The sequence below is a fragment of the Aplysia californica genome, unplaced genomic scaffold (genome assembly GCF_000002075.1).
Source record: "Aplysia californica isolate F4 #8 unplaced genomic scaffold, AplCal3.0 scaffold00152, whole genome shotgun sequence".
Lineage (NCBI taxonomy): Eukaryota > Metazoa > Mollusca > Gastropoda > Aplysiida > Aplysiidae > Aplysia > Aplysia californica.
This window is the reverse complement of record NW_004797422.1, coordinates 1214182-1235458: the sequence shown is the minus strand read 5'-3', so window position 1 is coordinate 1235458 and position 21277 is coordinate 1214182. Positions and strand designations below refer to the sequence as shown.

The window sequence follows — 21277 nt, the reverse complement described above, 5'->3', positions numbered from 1 at the left end:
TTAACTTGACTATTTCTACTCGCGCAGATTTAAGATTTCTCATGGTAAAAGACATGATATTCGTAGTCAGTTTAACACAGATTTTGGAGAGATCTGTCGTGCCTTTTTAAAACTAACAATCATTTATTCATAAGTTTGTAACTAAAATAGGACAAATTGGGTACTCTACAAACACTTGTCTAGAACAAAAACTAAGGCACAGAAATTAACCATTTTAACGCAGAATAAACCTCAAGACATTGAGCTTTTAGTACATCTGCGTAATGATTTGCTATGTGGGATAGGGAAGAAGTTATATTGTTTTAAACATAGTCAAAAATGCGAACTTCCTGACCGACACCGGCAAAGTCACTTCAGGGTTCATTAACCCCGTGACCCCGAGCCGCGGAGCTCCGGCAGGCTGCTGAGTCACGCGAACTAAAAGTAACAGAATCGGGCGAAAAGTGACGCAGTGAAAAGAAAGTTTTCAAATTTTGACTAACAAAGTATGTAGAACAGAGACCTGACTTGAATAAAACAGTCTCTAAGGCTTCTTGAAACTACAGTTTCTCCTCAGTTTACAGTACCTCTTCATATTAGAAAGATGTTATTAAGGCATTCTCATTAAAAAGACTTGGCAATGGTTTTTGAGAGGTATCTGTGTTAGCCGACTAAAAACTTCAATTGACATAATAATCATTCTATTATTCATGATGCTCGCTGGGAAACATCCTTTTTGTTCAAAGACTGCAAAAGAAGATAACACTGACTGCAGGTCAAGCACTTGGGAATGCTATCTACTGGACACTCTACACCTGACACAGCAAGACAGGCTGAAGGGCTCGAACTCAAATGGCCTCTGGATCAGAAAAGTAAAGAACATTAAAAGACACAGTGAGACTGCCCAACTGTCTAAAAGAGATAGCAGCATTGTTCACTCAACGTTCTGTCTGATGGGTGGCATTACAACAGGTAGAAGTATGGTACATTGATGGAGTTGGGCAAAGAGATGCCATATCTGGGAAAAGTCTGTTCAAGGGACAGAAAAAGCAGTCCTTTTACTTCAACTGCTCAGAGGCATTTAGAGTTACATTAGTATTTTCTTTCACTTTAGACCCAAAGCACCATAAGTGAAAAACTAGTAGAACCTACTACGATAAAAGAAATTGTAATCGTAATCAATATCTTTACAATCTCTGAGACTCAGCCATATTGTTCCCAACATCATTGGTATTAAATCTATATTTTTCAGACGTAGGCTTGGAAAAAAGATGGCAGACAATCAGTGCAGGTTTCTCTCAGTTGCAAGAAAAGCCATCGTTAAGCAAAAATCAGCAGCTGCAACTTTGAGCCCACTGCTAGCTTTCCTGTGGATAAATAAAATAATATAAAAAATTAATTGTTCAAAACTAAATCTTACAAAAAATTGGTCAAAAGTTAAACATGTTACATATAGCAAATGTTTGACACTCTCAACATATTTTATAAGTTTTATTTTTTGGTATTTTGAAGTTACTGTTTCCCTAACAAAGATGTCTCACAAAAGGGTTCATATTTAGCAATACTTTTTAAAAAATGAAAAAAGACATCGCAGTCAGGCCTGATAAACAAATACAGTGGAACTCGGATTCAACGAGATGAGATAGATTCCCTGTTTTTTCTTCTTTAAAATCAATAAAAATAACCCGGATTCAACGAGCACTTAAATCAGCGAGCTCGGATTCAACGAGGTCACTTCCAGGGTGAACAGCCCCCCGCAGACGTGGCTTCGCTCATTTTTCTCCCAGAACGAATTTCATCTATTCCCGGAAACCATCCATTGCAACTGCATCGGGAACCAATTCACCTAGCCGATTGCATGCGACCAATCAGCGCCCTTTTTTCATACCAACACATGCGTTGTTGGCTCGCGCACGAGTCTACTCTGGTGCGTGTCGGGGTCAGATGGGCGGCCTGTACACGTGTGACTGTGTGTGTCGGGGAGGTGGGGGGGGGGGGGGTGTGGAGTGTGGGCGCACTAGCGGTCCGTATGTTGAACGTCGCAGATGCAAACGCGTCACAGCCTTTATTTCCCCTTGGAAACTTATCATTATTACAACGATAAGCTAGTCTTGATGTAGATCTTCGTAATGAATTGTGCGCTTGTCTATGAAATCAAAAGTTGCCATTATGCTATGCTGTACACAGCAACACAGCCTTGGGGTAAACAATCGAGATGACACAGGAGTGCATTTGAACGAATCAGTCTTTTTTTTTACACAGCTCATAATATGCAGGCATTTCAGGCACTACTTGTGACTTCTCTTTATACATTACTTGCTCAGTGCCTTTAATTATCTGCACAAAACGTCGTGTTCGCTATAATGAACACTCGGATTCCACGAGATTTTAGGTCAGACCCGGCGACCTCGTTGAATCCGAGTTCCACTGTAAAACATGCTTCTACTTTATGATACTCCTAAGAAGCTGCCAAAGATGGCATATCAAAGTAGGCTTAACAATGTTTATTTTTGTCTTACTATCTCAAGAAGTCATAAACGACGGTGTTCAAAGGTGCAATCATGCCAAACACAAAAGTGAAAATGAATGACTCAACAAAATAAAATCACAACCAAACTAAGTTTGATATTTAGATGCTTTTCCTAAGCTGATGTGATATATGATATATGAACTAAGGGTTAAAACCATAGCTGAGAAAAGAAAGATGACTGGTTATTATTGACTTGTAAAAACACTCAGCACATTCAATGCTGGAGTAAAAACAAGAATGATTTTTGCTTGAAAATGATATCAAATGTTAGTAGCCCATGCATCCTAAGCAAATCTTTGTATGTCACCCTATGTACAAGGAGAACTGACAACAAACCTCTGAAACTTTGCTTCTTTTCTTCACTCTGATGTCTTCTTCTTCATCCAATTTCTCCAACATCCTCTTCTTGTACCTGGAAAAAACCAGCATAATTTGTGTCACTACGTGGTGGAATCAGGTGCTCGGGAATTCCCTTACACGCTCCACCCTGACTCGCCCCGAACCGCCCGTGCCGACCTGGCGTCTTTAGAAACCAAGTCTCGCCTTGACGAGACTCTGGGGCCGAGATTTTGATTTGCATAGTTATTGCAAAAAGTTTCTTCTTTCGTTTGATACCGAAACGACATTTTTTGGGCCAGTAGTTTTAGTATTAGTATTATTAGAGCCCACCAAAGTGCGATCGTGTTACCGACACTTCGAAGGTGTCTCGACTTGTTGAAAAGGGACACAATTGAGTTCAAAAAAGGAAATAACGATGGATTTGAGCAAAAACAAGCATATGACATGTCAGATGACTCAGATTTTGATGAAAACGTTGTAGCAAGAGTTTGGGGCGATTCAGATTGATCAGACGTAGAAAATCTAGAATTTAGATCCAGGGTCCAACCGCGAGGCTGAGAGTGAGAGAGACAGGTCGGACACCCAAACTGAACTAAAGTTAAAACATTTCCCACAGTTTGCGCATACATAAAGTTATATTTTTCTGAAACTACATACAGGGTTCCTGCCATGAACTTCCCACCAAATTCAAGGAGATTTCAAGGAGGTTTCAAGGAGAAATGTTTAAAATTCAAGGAGATTTGGTCAAGAAATTCATGACAAAAGCCTATTTTCGAAGGTCTACACTTGTCCGAAAAGAATCATATCATAGTTTCGATTTCCCTACAAAAACTGTTCGCAGGGTGACTGCCAACCCGGCTTCTCAATTTTCCGGTGGGGGGGGCGCACGCACGCATGTAGGTACATTCCAGTCAGCAACATGTCAGTGTGGCACTGGGATACTGTGACTTAGGTATTTCAGTCAGTTCTTACTTATTTATATTTTCCCTTCATCATATTCCCCTATATAAACTATATAAAAATGAATCTTGCTTTGAGCCTGAGAAAAGGCCTAGAACCAGAATATCCACTGTCAAGAACCAGTTTGGGTGTCAAGGTTTATACAATAAACGTAAAAGATAAAAATTATTACTCTAACTAAAAATAGAGTAATAACATGAATGTCTCAAGTAGACCTATTCAGTGTGAGAGGTGTAAAAACTGTGGGAGGGCAAGACACAGTGACTCTGAAAATCTGCAAATCTTGAACAGAAAGCTCAAATATAGAATACAATACAGTAGTCTCCGCCTAAGATCCCGGTGCTCGGGAGCCAAGAAATGCGGGATCTTAAGCGAACCGGGATCTTAACCGACGAACCCAGGGAAGAATCTATGGTGACCCATGTTAAGGCTCACAATCAGTAAAATGGTCTCCCTCCACTCTAAAATGAACTGACGTGACGTGACCTCTTGGTGGGTTTATGGCATATGGCGAGCAAAGAGTGGTTAACCTTGATGACCTATCACAGTGCATAGTGGCATGAGGCTTGCCATTTCACGAATTATCCTATCATGAGTCTCAAGATCTACGCTTATTCAGCTGCCCCTCCCCTTTACCTGTCGAAAATTTATAGCTTGCCATCTCTGACCGAGTCCCCCCCCCCCCTCAACCACCTTTGTCGTTACACACCATTACGTTGTGAACACACCAATTAAAATTCAGTCTGTCTCGCAAATTCGGGAGTAGAGACAACTGCTGCAATGGTCGGGGAAGAGTTCATGATTCGATGTGATCCCGCCTGGAGCGAACGTATAGGCCCTACCCACCCAGCGAGTGATGTAAGTTTAGGTGGCGAGCTCAGGTGTGAGTGCGATACGTGGGGAAAACAAACGTGTCGGTCAGTTCACACCTCGGTGTGATCCCGGCTGGGGCAAACATTGCATCGCTTCATCGAGTTTTGCAACGTGTATGTGATCACATTCACGATAGTAGCTGATCTTTGACGCGACGGACAATTTATTGATCTCAACTTTTCCCCCTTGGTTGATCGGCTGTGCCCGCCCGAGTTTTTGTTCCGCAAATTATAATCTGAAATGCGGGATCTTAGCTGAATGTAGACCTTTTTAAGAGTGAATCAGAGCGGGATCTTAGGGGTGACTTTTGTATAGTAAAAATTCTGTTTTCTTAAAACAGCGGGATCTTAAGCGAACCTGGATCGTAAGCGGTGGGATCTTAGGCGGAGACTACTGTACATATAATTTACTATCACCAACCCAATGAAACGGGAACCCTTTAGTTACAAACACACGGCTTACAAGGTTTGAGTATGACAGATCCCGATTCCATACAAGGCCTGCACCAATGCGCGCATTGCAGAGAGCTTGAGATCTAGATGGTAGTAATCAAAATTCTGAAAAGTAAAATCTGCTTCCAAGTTTAGTTTTTGTCATCCGGTGTTGCCTTCACCCCCCCCCCTTCCCCCATGTGCGTCTTAAAAAAAAATATTTAAAAAATCCCCCCATTCCCGAGTTCTATACTTCGCAGCGCTCAGACTTTGCATGAACTTTGGTGACCTCAACCATCGCCGATACTCACGATGTGACGAAAATGCACAGGTTCAATGACCGGTCACGATGGCGAGCCCGACAAGAAGCTTGTATAACTTTCTTTTTCTTTCTTTTTTTTCCACAAGTGACAGCACAGGACAAACGATTTATTTTCATGGCGACACAGCGTTTGTAATGCAGAACCTGCATGTTAGAAATGTGGCGCTATCAGACTACTATAGGTCCTACCGGCAAATTTCTAGGTGGTAACGAAAGCGAAAGTAGATCTTGATTTTTCCCGATCGAGCTTCGGTATCCCACATACACTTCCACTTGTTGCCGCCATAACCGCCTGTGCACGGGTAACGTACTCTCAGGCCGGGAAAGGCCGAATGAATTTTATATCACAACCGCGACCGGCAAAAATGAACTCAAGGACGTTATCAGATTTGGTTTTCAAATATTCAAGAACGTTTATGTATTTTCCCGGGTCTTTCACGGGGCAATTTACAGATTTCTTCAAATTCCCGTTGCATTCCGGGTCTCGGCGATTTTTTTCAAATGACTGGGTAATTCCAGGGGCCCCCGGGATTCCCGGGGCCTGGCAGTCACCCTGTACACGTGTTCCTGTCCGATCTGGCAAAATTCAAGGAGTTTTCAAGGAGATTTTCCCTTGAATGCAAATTCAAGCAGTTTTCAAGGACTCCTTGAATTCAAGGAGGCCGCGGGAACCCTGTACATACCTTTTTTCTATTTAACTGTTATCTTTTCAGGATTTTTGGAATTTATTTAGTGTTTTTTTAATGTGTTATTTAAACGCTTGTATTCACGGAAGGTGGGTTCCTTTCCCTTGATTAGGATCTAACAATGAACTTCCCGTCCAGACCCTTAGGGTGTAATGTGTTAAGCTGGTTCATTAGTTCTATATAAACTAAAACAAAATTTCAATTCTAGCAGAACAGCTGTGGCAGACTCTGACTTGGACAATACAGAGAAGAAAGAGCATACTTAGAAGTTCTTGGAGACCCAAGAATGCAAGGAAAAAGTGACAGCAAAGCCTACTAGCAGAAAAAGTACTTACACATCACTGTCAGGATTATTTGCTTGATTCCGACAGTTCTCCAGTTTCTTTTGGATAGCTTGAGCCTGTTCCCGGGGCACATTTTCAATTCCCTTGACAATGAATTTCACACCTGTATAAATAAAGTAGATAAATGCACAATTAAAATCAAATGTTTTGTGTGAAACGTCTGTTCAACTATAATTCAATTCTCAGAAATAAAAAAGATGATGTACAAAAACATCTTGAAAAGAAAAAAGTATTCAACTAACCCTGACATCATTGAGTTAATCTCACAAAATATTGGATAGCATAGAGGCCCAAAATATAATGTAAATGGGTCACACACAGATGATCTGCCAACAACTTTTTAACCTTAATTTTGCAACATGAACATTCAATCTTAAAATGAAATTTTGTAAGTGTAAATTAATTAATTGAAAATGACAAGTTTTAACACGGCCAAATAATATGGAGGTAACAGAGCTCTCACGTCTCAGCTGGTACAGCATATTTTCAGCTTCCTTATCACTGGCGACCTTGAGAAGAACTTCTTTGATGTATCTGAAAGGAAATTAAAAGTGGACACTGAATGAGTACCATTTGAATTCTTCTGAAAATGTAATGTTCCTCTGATAAAAAACAAAGAGCTTTCTAGCTCAGCCTCATGTACTGTAAAACATCAAACGTACAGTTTAATATGAGGTTCTTAAACACAGGTACCACATCACACCCCTCTCCCCCACTCAATAGCGGAAAATTCAGAACAGGAAGCTGATCTAATTTTCAAATTTCTTTTTAACATTTTGAAAGCTGAAACCTCTTCCATGTCAGCATTTGAGAACAAATCACATGAAACAATGGCAGCAATCCCAATATATCTTTTCAGCATTACCTGTCAAGAGATATTCCTTCTTTTGAAGCTCCAAACCGCACTGCAGCCAAGGCTATCTGATAATCACAAATACAGAAAACGGCAAAGGAATCAAAAGCAAGAAAATCACACAGAGAAAAACTCTACATTAAAAAAAAAAAGAAAAAGGGACAAAACTGTTTTTTTTGCTTTTGTTTGAGTTACAGTTTTCCGGCACTTGCAACACAATTAGGTCATATAACTGTCCCCGTGGTTTTATGCACCCAGCATAATTTAGCAAAATTTGATAATTTTTTTGCATAATTTCTGACTATTTTCCTTTATCATTCTTTGTTAAAATTAACAGAATCACATAATTTCACATTTTTGGGCTCAATTTCAGAATTTTTCTTGCATAAAACGACGGGGACAGACATAAGGGCGGGAAATTAGGCACCCCCCACCAGGGCAGTGCTATTGACTGAAGTCGTCTTTTGGCCATTCCCAAGGGGGGGGATATTAACATATTCTTATCACAGTAGAATTGTAAATCATGCTCATTCCTCTACTTCTTTTGTTTGTTTCTCACTCTCTTGTGAACTGCTACTTCCGAGGTGCCTTGATAGTCGAAACAGACTTTGTGCTGTTGAAGCTAGAGAGGTGGTGAGCAGAGTAAGCCCTATTCCCCTTTTGGACTTCTCTGTTGACATCCACCCCTTGGCGCTCATATGACCTTATGCAGCTGCGAGCGCCGTAAAACCTTACTAAAACAAAAACAGAAGATTAGGGGAGTTAAAAGAGAGTAACAATCACAAAAAAGAAGGAGAGATAAGAACTATAGATTTTGACAAGAAAAAAGGAACATACCACACCAGAGCATCCGCAAACCACCCAAACACCACTACATAGATCTAAAAAAATAACTGAGAATGACAATCTTCATTCATCTTGCAGGGAGAAATTTGTCGTGGTTGTTTACAATGGCAGTGCAATAAGGCACCAGATGTAGCAGTCTAAATCAACCGTTAAAGTTTTAAAATTCTATAGACGTAAAAAAACAGTAGCAAAAATGAGCTGAACATAATAAATACTTTTTAATGACAATTTTACATTTTTGAGCAAGTGATAACAGACATGGCACCATTTTATGACACAAAACAAAACAATAATGGTTCTCATTAGCAAAAAAATCTTCCTCCCCTTCAGCACAGTGCATCTAATTACTTTATAAGAAAGAATATTCAACAAATGTACCAGTAACTAACAGACTGAAAGTCATGTTTTCGAGGCAGTAAATTATTTTTGCAAATCAAAAAGAAATATCTTATGCTCAAAGAAAAAGTGTGATATTATAACCAAAAACTTATGACCAAATGCTTTTCACCTCCTCTTTCCATTACATCTGTCCAGTATCTTGTTTCTTTCCATGGCACTGAATCAGCATAATTACAATTACAAACCAGATTTTTTGGGGGGGTTTGTGTTTTACGGTGCTCGCAACTGCAAAAGGTCATACGAGTGCGTGGGATACATTAAACCTTTTCAGTTGGTAGAAAATTTTGAATTTTGCCCGGGAGGCGGCCGAAGCCTACTCTTATCGATTTTAGACCACCAAATGATCTTTAACGTGCACAACTTGCACATGGGACCGCTGAGACGTTTTGCCCTTGTTCGAGAAGGCTAGGTGTAGATCTTTCCTACCAAAAGATCAGGGGTGTGGCTGAAAGACAGCAGTAAGAAGGAGCCAAGGAGTAGAAGTAGAAACACTGCAGAAAGAGTCAGGAACACAGACGGAGGGGGCACAGGAGGTGAGGGGGTGGGACAGAAAGTGGAGACGAAAGCAGACGACAGAACATTGCTAGAGAGCAGGATGTGAGGTGAAAGGGGACAATTTTAGGGAAAAAAAATTTTCTGTCGCTACCCGGATTCGAATCCACGACCTTTGAATGAGAGGCGAACACCCTAACTTCTAGGCCACGAGAGCCCCCAAATCAGATCTTTTTTAAAATGAATGTAACAAATATGAAAAAAAAAGCACCAAAACAAATTGAAAACTTATCAACTGGGTATTTTTTGGTCAAGGGTGTGTTTGACTTTTATTTACCTGAGAAGGAGAAAATATCAAGCAAGCATCAGATTGTAGACTTCTTTCTAAGAATTCTTCAGTGGCTTTGCGCATTCGTTCTGGATTTTCAATTTCCTTGCATCGAGTCTGTAACAAAACCATCAAAATGTGTTCATTCAGTATAGTGATAGCAAATTGTTTCTGCATTAAGTGTTCCTAAAAGTCTGCTAGGTAACTGATATGCATGAAACCAACTAAATGTGTCATTTTCCTTGCCTTTAATGAAAAAAAATACCCATCTACCATGAATAGAAATCAAAATGAAGGAAGTGGAAGTTGCCTGGTGTCTGAGATAAAAATTAAGGAGAAAATGGACACCAAAGCTGTGTTACTTCCAAAGATGTAGTATCCTTGGAAACTGAAAATTTACATATTTTATGCTTTTAGGCAATGATTTTTAAAAGTAAAATCCACATAGGACTGCACATTTTAATTGACATCAAGTGTTGAACTCAAAACAAAAAAATACAATAAAGATTGCCTAAAGAGTGGGAAAAGGTCAATTTCTGCGAGTTTATTATATTGACGAGCCCATGACTCCATCATGACATAACATAAATGACGTTATCCTATTCCGCTCATGCTCAAGGTAGCATCTCCCTTTCAGAGCAGAACAAAGCCTTCCATACAGCTGCTCTGAAAGTAGTTCTTTATATACATTTGCTCTTAACGGGAGGAGCGACCTTTGAGGACTATTTTCTATGTGTGTTGCCCGAGATGAAATCTAAGTACACATATAAGTTAGGCATAGTAAAATCTCTTGATACGCAATTTTATTTTGACACAACTACAGCGGTTGCTATAGAAATGGCCGCCATCTTGAAAATAAACAATGAGTTTCAAATCCCTAAGGCTTTCTTATTTACTGACAAAATTTGACCAAATATGGTGGGAGTATACCTGAACCAGACCCTATCAGCGTAACGCAAGTTTTTTTCAATAAGTGCAAAAGAAAAATAAATGTGAGAATTTTTCCAAAGTATTTTAAAAAAAAAAAATTTAGGTTGCGTAATCGCTTGCCAATGGAACAGTCTTATTTTCTTTCGCAAATATCTCTGTTACATTGGTTGTCACCTATGTTTCCTGAAAGTTTCATGTCAAAAGGATGAAAACTAAGGAAGGAGTAGGGGAAAAAACTGCAAAAAAATTGACATTTTGCGAAAAATAACAATTATTGTGAAAATTCAATACATTAACCCACCCTCATGTTTTCAAAGGCAATTTACGAGGAGAATAAAGACTTTCTCAATTGTCACCAGCCGTTGTTATACAAAGAACTGGTTAATCTTCAAAACTTTGTCAACATCTCAATGTGCATAGCCTGTCCCAAAATCGGCAAAATCAAGGGTCGCTCTTCCCCTTAAGATATTGATGGCACAAAAACAACCTACATTTACCTTGATGTCTATTAAAAATCCTTCTAAGGGTCTGAAAGGGTTGTGGATTGTTAGGTGATAGTTTAACTTTCCCATGAGAGTGAGCTCAAAGCTGAGAATGGCATCAGCAAATTTCTCTCTGTCTCCTCGTAGGTTTTTCACAAACTGGCCGATGGGTACATAAAACTCCTCCACCTTGCAAGCCAAATATACACATGTGAGCCTGAGGACAGTAGGTATCAAAATTAAAAAGTGTTATACACAAAATACTCATATGTGCATCTCAAAACTTATAAACACATCCATATATACCCAGTTGCAAAAGTTCTGTCACACCCACCTTAAAAATACAATAACTCATTTACTATTCAATATAGCTGAGAGAAATTTGGTACACGAAATCTTTATTCATTTTCGGCCAACATGTCATGAAAAGAATTGACAAATGTCTTTCTTTATTCAAGGGAGATAATTTTATTCACACTGACCCTTGCAAAATCCAAATCAAAGTTTGCTCAGTATGGCGTGTGGCCTCTTTCAGCTTGAATTACTGATACAAAACGTCTGTTCGTTGACTGAATTAATGTCCTTATGGTTGTCTGAAGAATCCCCTGCCATTCCTAGTGAAGTGCAGTATTCAGTGCCTGACGAGTTTATACGCAGTGCAGCCTGTTTCTAATCCTTCAGTCAATGCCATCTTACAGATGTTCTGTTGGGTTAAGGCTTGTTGGTCTTGCAAGCCAGTCCGGAACAACCATTTGAAGAGTTTGGAAGGAGTTTTCACTGATTGTAGCCATTTGTGGTCGGACATTGCATTGTTAGCAAATTCCATCACCCGCGACATGTAGGGCAGTCACTGTAACGAAAAATTTTGTCACAATACCGTCGTTTCTTGAGGTAGTTTTGAAAAGTAACCAAATGTGTACGACAAAGAGCAGAGATTCCACCCTGTACAATCACATTTCAGCCACAGATTCCGGCCTCTTTTGGGACGTTGGATTTGGGAAATCTTCATCCTTTTTTTTAAAACCCTTTTTCTCTTCCATCAAGGCGACGAATTAAAAACCTTAACCATTGCTTAAAAGAACACTTAACCAACGTCTTTAGTTTCATTGCCAATGTTGTTGTGCCAAAATCTGGCGATTTGTTCAATGAAACAGGGTTAGAATGACTCCACGCAAAGGGCGATAATCACGTAATCCATGATCTTATAAATGTCTAATTATGGTGTTTTAAGAAAGTCCATAGTTCCTGAGAGTCTATATGCACTTAGTTGGAACGGGTTTCGTACATGGGTGTTGAAAATACCCACTTCTAACTTCGAGTTGTCGCCCTTGGTTGACCTCGTCCAGGCTTGTCTTGGACAGTTCTAGTGGTGTTAAAACGTTGTTCAAGCATTAGATGGTTCTTCTACACCCATTTACGTGTCTTGCAACAGAAGAAAGCGCAATTAAAGAATTTATCATATTCACAGCCCCTTTATTTTCTGAATTTATAAGTTCTTTATTTTGAAAAACAGCTGAAAAAAGTACCCAACCTTAAAAAGTACGGAATTCCATAGTGCGTTAAGTGTGTTTACATATTGTCTACGTGATTCAAAGCAAATGTTGTGTGTAGGAAGCATTGATTTCAACGTAGACCTAGAAAAATCAATACCAACACTTTGTCCACGCGCTACTTCCGGTTTATGGTTTCTTTCGTCTGCTCTTGCACAAGGAGTCTCATAAGTCACACACAAGTCGTACTTTTAATTTTTACAGCTATTCTTACACTGTACCGAAAATTATCGTAATATAATGGGTGTGACAGAACTTTTGCAACTCAGTATACTTCAAGAACGTGACAAAAAAAATCACATCAATAGTACCTTATTTCTTGCAATATATCCCCTTCAAGACAAACACAAGTAAAATGGAGGCAGTAATGGGAAGCAGAGATATAGAGTCCAATTGTGTTAGTTGGGTATAGATCAAGTTGATACCAAACAATGACAGTGTAAACTTCAACATGTGTTTCAATATATATATGAGCATTGGCAACAACCAGAACCAATGAAGTACAAAGAGAAAGAAACAAAACATTAAACTACACATCACAGACATGAAAGACAAGTGCATATGCCAAGAAACTGCTTGATACAAAAACAAACAGACAGATACTGTTTTGGTTGTTTTTTTCCCTTCAATTTGCTACCACTAAATACATTGATTTACACAAAAATGTTACACCCCCCCCCCCCCCTAAAAAGAACCGGTGCACATCAAAATACAGGAAAAGAGTACTGAGTGGATCCAGACCAGTAGCTCCCATTTTGATCTAATCTACCTAACATTTTTTTTATTTACTTCAAACATGAGAACTATGATATTATTTGAAAATGTTGAATATGTTTCATCCCCAAAACAATGCAATGACAAAAAATGGGTGAACTTCTGATGCATGCAACTTACATTATGTCTTTGGGATGGTAGTTCATATTGGAATTGTTGACATAAAATCTTTTGAAGAAAACCAAGGAAGTCCCCTGAAAAAGAAAATCAGTATTGTTTTTAAAAAATCGAACCTATTGCAACAGAAATAAGAGAACAACAGGGTTTTTTTTCATAGTCCTCACTACAGACTGAACACTTCTTTCTCTATTTAAAACCACAAGGGTCAAACTTAATAGGAAAAAAAAAAGTCTTCACGAAAAATGTGTCCTCGTATCCAAAACATTCTAACCAAGCCTTAAACAGTTTGTTTAGGCATAGCAAAAGATACAGGCAAAAAACGCAATTAGAGGAATTTTGACCAGTCAATAGCTGTTGTGGTGACAATAAAAGTAAAATACATGTGAACATGCACACGTCTACTGATTCAAACGGGACTTGTTTGTAAATCCAAGTAAGAATCTTAGGTTGCATGGAATTTTCAATATTTAGTCTTATATAATTAATCAAAAACGTTTTATTGAAACAATCTATCAAGTTTAAAAACATCTGTATAACTCTTAGGGATTTGGGAATTCTAGTTCAGACTATCCAAAGGCTTCCAGATACATGATTATAAATTTCTGTTTAAAAAGATTCGAATTCTTACAAATATAAAACAATTTTTCTGATGTACAGTTGAACTCGAATTCAACGAGCTCGGATTCAACTAAAGAAGATGGATCCCCCGCGGTTTTTTTCTTCTTTAAAATAACCTGGATTCAACTAACACTTAAATCATCAAGCTCGGATTCAACAAGGTCGCTTCCAGGGTGAACAGCCCCCGCAGATGTGGCTTCGCTCATTTTTCCCACCCAGTGAACTTTATTCCCAGAAACCATCTATTGCACCTGCATCATGAGCCATTATTCACTTAGTCAATTGCATGCAACTAATCAGCGGCCTTCTTCCATACCAACACATACGTTGTCGGCACGCGCATCTGTCTACTCTAGCGAGTGTCGAGGTCAGATGAGCGGCCTGCACATGTGTGACTGTGTGTGCATATCCCGGGAGCACCATCTGCAGATGCAAACGCGTCAGTACCCCCCTCGGCAACTGATCATTATTACAACGATAGTCTTGACATAGATCTACGTAATGAATTTTGCACTGGCCTGCATTTGAACGAATCGGTGTTGTTTTTGCACAGTTCATAATATGCAAGCATTTCAGGCACCACTTGTGACTTCTCTTTATACATCTCAGTGCTTGTAATTATCTACACAAAATTTCATGTTAGCTATAACGAACACTCGGATTCAACGAGATTTTAGGCCAGGCCCAGTGATCTCGTTTAATCTCGAGTTCCACTGTGTTTGTTTCCCATAGTGTACTTACTATGACACATTTTGGCATGGGTGGCTGAAATTCAGCACAAAATTTCCGCAAGACCACCTCATACTGTCTGCTCAATATTCTTTCTTCAACAGGAGTCAAAAAGTGTGATGTTACTTCATTATCCTGCAAATAAAAAGTTAAAACAAAACAAGGTAGAGTCCATAAACAAATTCAGTGATAAATAAAACAAAAACAAAAAAAGAACCCCCCCGCAAAAAAACAAAAAAACCCAACCAAAACAACAACAACACAAAGGCAATAACCACCTTTTCTGATGATTGTACACAAATCCAAACAAAAACTGAAGAAATGTTTTAAAATTCCTGTTGACATGTTCCGACAGTGAAAACTGCTTTTCATAGGGAGAAACTATTCACTGAGACATATAAACTTCCTTTTTCTAGAAAAAAAAAAAGGAGTCCAATTACACATTAAAATATAGAAATTCAAGGCAAAACTGACACAGTGCATTGTATTACTAATTGTATCGGAAACAAAAAGAGGTCACCTAATACACATTTCACTTTTTTAGTTTTATTTAGAGTTTTACGGCATTTGCAACACAATAATAAAGTCATATATAAATGCCGAAGATTAGAGGTGTTACAAGAGAGTAACAAACACAAAAAAGAAGGAGGGGAGATAAAGACGATAGAAGTTTGATAAGAAAGAAGAAGCAAACCACACCAGAGCACCCGTCAACCACCTACATTTCACTTTTCAAGATGGTTTGACAAAACAACACATGGTAAAAGTAGCCTTTCTGCAGAACTTCACCTCAGTTGAAATTTGGAAAACTAAATTTGCAAGGAAGCTGTCTACAGTTAAGTGAGTCTTTGCAAAGTAAAAAAAAACCTAACCCCACAAAAACTCACTGTCGAATCCCTTTATAGAGTCAACTGGATTAATGAGAACTCGGGATTTTGAAAAAAAACACTTCTTGATTCCTATTTTTTTCCTTTTTATTCAAACCAATTTATATAAAAACAATATACTGGAATAACGAGACTTGCTTTTTAATTTAGAATTAGTGAAAGAATCATAACTCATAGGTGTCTAGAGAATAGACGACAAACACACACTACGACCCTCAATCAAACCATGCTTCACAGTACCGGTCATTTCCTTGTTGTGCTAAAGGAAGTAATCCATCCCCTCTCTTCTTTCCAAAGACCGAAATAAAACAAATGCTCAAATAGTGTCAACATATTGATCTGCAATCCAGCACTTTGACATATTCATACTTCCCTGGGTTCCATCAATACTGAGACATGGTTATAACAAGATGTTGTACTTTATCTGATCACTCTTATTGTTATTTCTCTTGTTTGTGACTAAACTCACTGTCATGGTTCCTCTGTGTTTGCTGATGTAAGTGGCATTTGCTTCTGTTCGACATTTTGCTAGCTCTGTCTCTCCACTGAACAACCAGTGTTTTGACTGGGAACTTGTTGAAAACATTTTCTGAAAAGAGACAAGGAAAACACAAAGTAGAATCCTGGTTAATGTTGAGAGACATTATAAGAAATATTTATACTTTGCGTAGTCCTTATTCCATACTAAATCAAGACCTGTGTTTAGCAAACATAATGTTTATTTCCTACAAAAACTGGACGATGATCTGGTTTCTTTATCGTGTTGTTGTCCACCAGTAAAGGTATGAAAAAGTGAAAATCTCATTTCCAGGGAGAGGCCACAGCTACATAGAATGCGACAGAGACATGGCAGTGGTGAATAAGAAGGTCCCAGTTGGGTGGAGCAATTAAAGATAGTCCTTTGGAAACCTTCTCTGCTCCAGACAGTGAGGATGACACAAGTCGTATTCCAGAATGTGTTAGAAAATCTAAAACCGTACTACCGTGTCTCTTGCCTCATACCAACTCGACCTCTGCTAGAAATATGTATCTCACAGACCCATCCACAATAAATGCTGTATAGAGAGAGTTGGAATGGTCTGTTTCACACCGCAATCATTATGAAACCTGTGGAAAGCAAGCGCGCTGCAAGACTCCAGCCTCTGAAACCCCTCTATTACAGCCCGCTGACCATCACAGCTGCCAAATATGCAGACATAAAGGTCTTAAAGGAGTTCTGGCCCAACAGCTTTTCAACGAATTGCCTCATGCTGGAGGACCAAGTGCCACACAAGAGTCTGATGACTGAGAGTCGTCATCCAAAAATGAATATAAAATAAAATTAAAATAAACAAGGTAAATATTACAAAATGCTGTGCAATTTTCTTGTTTGAATCATTTAGTTTTGTTTGTATTCACAAATGAGTAAAGAAACTCATATTCATTGACTTCCCAGAAGATGGAGACCTTGCCAACAGCTTGCAAGGGAAAAAACAGCGCTGTCAGTTTGCTGCAAAATTTTTCTATTTTGCACTTTCCGAAACACCTATAACACGAAGACTGAAAATTTTTCATTCTCAACACAAATGGTCATACTTCAAGTCAATGACAATGTAAACAGTGGAGAGATCATTGTAGAGGAAAAAGAATAAGTCTTTTAAGTTTGTTTTTCAATTATAATCTCGGAATTGCAAGAACCTGACATCGCTTGTTTTTCCCTTGTGCCCTTCATACAATATATATGTAGTACTGAGACGCAAAACTCACTTACATCCATTTTAGCACTTTAAAGAAAAATCAGCTTTTTTTAATGCTGCCATGCATGAACATGCATAAAAAGAAGATTTTTTGGTGGCTTTTTTCAAGTACGCGTTGGGTGTTGGCTGAAAACACTTTGTGCATCTTTTTTTAGTTTTAGTGGAGGTTTTATGGCGCTCGCAACTGCATAAGGTCATACGAGTGCCAGAAGATTAGAGGTGTTACAAGAGAGAAACCAACATAAAAAAGAAGAAGGGGAGATAAGGACGATAGATGTTTGATAGGAAAGAAGAAGCAAACCACACCAGAGCACCCGCCAACCACCCACTTTGTGCATCTGACAGCTGGTAACAATGTGTGTATTTATAAGCAAAAAATATCTTTTTTTTTTTCAAAATGTCGCTTAGCACCCCCTCATATATATATAATATATATATATATATATATATATATATATTCGTCGTCGGGCCTGGCCTTCAATGCCGTTGAATCCAAGTGTTTGCTATGGCAAATATGAGGTTTTTGTGAAGATAATTCCAGGCACTGAGCAAATACAGTCAAACCTGTGTAAGACGGCCACCCATTGTCAAGGAGAAAAGTGGCCGTATAAGACAGGTGGCCGTCTTAGGCAGGACTGATCAAGATGAAGAAAACGAACCATTCCCATCATTCTGAGGTCCCAATCGAAAGAAAAAACGCAAAGGGGGAAATGAAAAGTGGCCGTTTGTACAGGTGGCCGTCTTATAGAGGTGACTGTCAGGGCAGGTTCGACTGTAATGTATAAATTTGACTTTCTGACAATCAAAAGTAGTTTGGGTTCAAATGAGAAGCATTTTCATTTCTCTGATAGCAAAGATTTGCTGGAAAATTCCAGGAAAATACACTGAACTCTACCAAGCACACACTGTGCAAAGAGGCCGATTTGTTCAAATACACTCCGGTGTCATCTATCATATCTATAATCTGTCCCTGTAGCAATGCGATTGTGCGGCCGCGTTTTTTTCGCGTAATTCTGCAACATTCGCATAATTTTGGATTATCCGCGTTTTTTCCCACAAAATAATTAATTAACGCCTCGCCATGTGACTAAAGGAACGTAATCACCGTAATAACTCTCATTTAAGTGAAAAGTTGGTTATTTCCCTTGTTACAAGATCTTGGTTAAATTATGGGTTGTGATTTTCTTCTTTGAGCATGTTCTATTTTTCAATCCATAAAAAGTTTTTGTTCTCAAGTCTGCTGATGTTTCATATTTGACAGGTGTCCCTGGTTTTAGTAATGCGCCAGCATCAGAGGTCCAGAGGTCCTTTTAAAAATATTTTTAAAAACATTTTTCTTTCCTCAATAGATCTAGATCTAGATCTACAGCTGAAAGTTACAGAGATTATAATTTTTGGTAGGTTTTTTTTTTTTTTTTTTTTACTAATGTGTATTGTTTTCTTTTCCAAATTACTGTGTTCTGTTTTCAATTTTTCTGTACATAAAACATGAAAATCATGAAACTTCGTGTTGAAAAAGTGCAAAACATGTCGCGAATGGTGTTACGGTAACTTGCATAATTTTTGCATAATTTTGCTTTTTTGTGCATAATTTGGCCTTCTAAATTTGCATAATTCTACGGGGACAGTATAATGTACTGTTTGCCAAACAAGCTATGTTGCTGTGTAAACTGTGTAAAGACTAGCACATGGCAACATTTGATTACACAGTCCAGTGCGCAATTCATTACATAGAGATTTATGTCAAGATTAGCTTATTTGTAATTTGATCAGTAGTCAGAGAAAAAAATAAATGGGTCCCGTTTGTTTCTCTACTGACATTCCACACCCGGACCATTTGTACCCCCTCTCCCCAGACACACAGTCACACATGTGCAGGTCACCCACCCGACACCAACACACGCTAAAACTAAAACATGGGTGCGACATTACAACATCTGTGTTGGTATGAAAGGAGGCCACTGATTGGACGCACCTATAAGTAGTTCACCCTGTAAGTGAGTTATTTGAATCCGAGCTTGCTCATTTATGTGTTAGTTGAATTAGAGTTATTTTAATCGACTTTTAGGAATAAAAAAATTGGGGAATCCTACTCCTTTCGTTGAATCTGAGTTCATTGAAACCGAGTTGCACGATACATAGCCTACATCTATCATAATTATAAACAAATTTTAAATATATATAGTGTCTAGTAGTAGTAGTAACTTGCCTGTCTGTATCACTGAGGTATTCTTCTACTGTCCCTCCCGTCTCACAATTAGCAAGCAGTTGTCCATTTTCTACTAAATATTGATGCGCTGAAAACGAATTCTAACTTCATTTCCATCGCAAATTAATTGTCCTTGAAATATTTGATTCTATTCTTAATTGAACTATATCACACTATGATGCCTAACTGCGTAGTAATTTGTGCGCTTTGGACCAATCGGGGGGGGGGGGGGTAAAAAAAAAGTCTGGGGGGTTACAGGGGGGCATGCCCCTTGTTTTTTAACCCATAATTTGATATTTTAAGGTTAGGTTTGAAATTTTCTTGAAAATAATTGATCTGTGACAGTTTTGGTGGCTTTATGTGTGATCTGCAGCAAACAATACTGCAGTGTGACCCCCGAAGCAGTGCATCTGTGTTCGGGAGTGAAAGTAAAAATTTACCATCATTGATATTAATAATAGCCTTTATAATAAACAAGTGGATAATTAGAGAACGTCAGTTGTACGACATTGGCCGATATTTATAGTAGCAGCCATCTTGTTAGACGTCATTGAGGGATTACAACTTAGTTGTCAGTCGAGGTGGCAAAACAACAGCACGACGGCAGCCTGCAGACTCGGATTAGATCTATTTTCTTTGCAATTTGGAGAACTGTTTGGTTCGGTTGTCTGTGATTGTGCAGCTTCCGCCCAGATTGATTCTAATGCTGTACACTATGTAAATTGAGAAGAAGAAGAAGACTAAGAGTAGGCCTACTATCGGTTTGGTTCGACTGCCGTCGTGCTGCCACCATGACTGACAACAAAATGGGAATCCCTCAATCAACAATGACGTCAAACAAGAAGGCTGTTTTTATAAATATCGGCCAATGATGTACATCTGATGTTTCTCTAATTATTCGCTTGTCTATAATAAGTTTAGCATCCATTGTTTCATGTTTCAAAATATGGAAGAGGTGAGAATCCATGTCTTGCTATTCTCACCCCCTCGTATTACCGGGAATGACCCTAGAGGTATCAGGGCTGAGATTAGCGAGCATGACCCTGGGGGGGGGGTCAGGGATGATGCTCCACAGCATCATGTTCGTCACTATTCGTGTCCGAATAATCACATTTAGGGTTGTCAGTTTGGAGCCAGATCCCAAAAATTTGGCTCTTTTGGATCATGTCTGGCCCAGAGAATTTCATTTGGCTCTCAGGCTCTTTTTTGTCTCCAACTCCAAATGTTCATGAAGAAAGGGAAAGAAGAGGCAAGAAAAAAAGAAAAAGAAAGAATAAAATATTTAAAAAATGTATTAAACTAGTTTACTCAATGTAACGCCCTCGCCCATTTGGTCTGAATAATTTACAACCCTTCTACCCTCGTGCAAGAGCATTTTTATTGTCTCGTGCTTGTGTCTCGTTACGTTTGTAGATGTTCTATGTTCCTAAAGTCCTTGAACCATAATTTATTGTGTGCAGGCAGAGAGTGAGAGGCCTGCCATCATTAAGTGTGTAAACTACGAATGGTCCGGCCCGTCCCGCATCCTGCTCAGTAGCGTCGGTAGGGAGCGACATGTGCTGATAAGCAGGCCTAGCCAACGCTTTGTTAGTCACTCGAGTAAAGGGCTGAGGGCTCGCCGGCTCGTTTACAGAGCGACGATAGGAACAGACGAAGGACTGGTATGTTCTCCCGTATGATAACCCCCCCGGTAATGAGCCTTTTTAACGTTTTTACATTATTATTATTCATTCCCAACCACATGCAGTAAGGTGATTTTATCGGCCTGCGAGAGGTCGGGGGGGGGCCTCGCCTCATGCCCAAACAAGGGTGCGGGTGAGAATAACATGCCCTGGGCTATTCTAGGTAGCCTTTAATTAA

At 39.0% G+C, this 21277-nt stretch overlaps 1 protein-coding gene across 4 annotated transcripts in view; it reads right to left on the bottom strand.

Moving 5' to 3' along the window:
• Positions 1 to 683: 683 nt before the first annotated feature.
• Positions 684 to 21277, bottom strand: part of LOC101847105 (cyclin-H) — a 23192-nt gene continuing 2598 nt past the window's right edge. For all 4 annotated transcript variants that reach the window (XM_035969529.1, XM_035969530.1, XM_005097350.2 and 1 more), the window contains exons 2-11: positions 15942 to 16061; positions 14598 to 14720; positions 13239 to 13312; positions 10810 to 11011; positions 9392 to 9499; positions 7330 to 7385; positions 6928 to 6998; positions 6456 to 6567; positions 2846 to 2921; positions 684 to 1346 (exon numbers count right to left, since the gene is read on the bottom strand). In XM_035969529.1, the coding sequence (XP_035825422.1) occupies positions 1338 to 1346; positions 2846 to 2921; positions 6456 to 6567; positions 6928 to 6998; positions 7330 to 7385; positions 9392 to 9499; positions 10810 to 11011; positions 13239 to 13312; positions 14598 to 14720; positions 15942 to 16058 (948 nt within the window). In that variant the 5' untranslated portion in view covers positions 16059 to 16061 and the 3' untranslated portion in view covers positions 684 to 1337. The remainder of the gene's footprint in view (positions 1347 to 2845; positions 2922 to 6455; positions 6568 to 6927; positions 6999 to 7329; positions 7386 to 9391; positions 9500 to 10809; positions 11012 to 13238; positions 13313 to 14597; positions 14721 to 15941; positions 16062 to 21277) is intronic.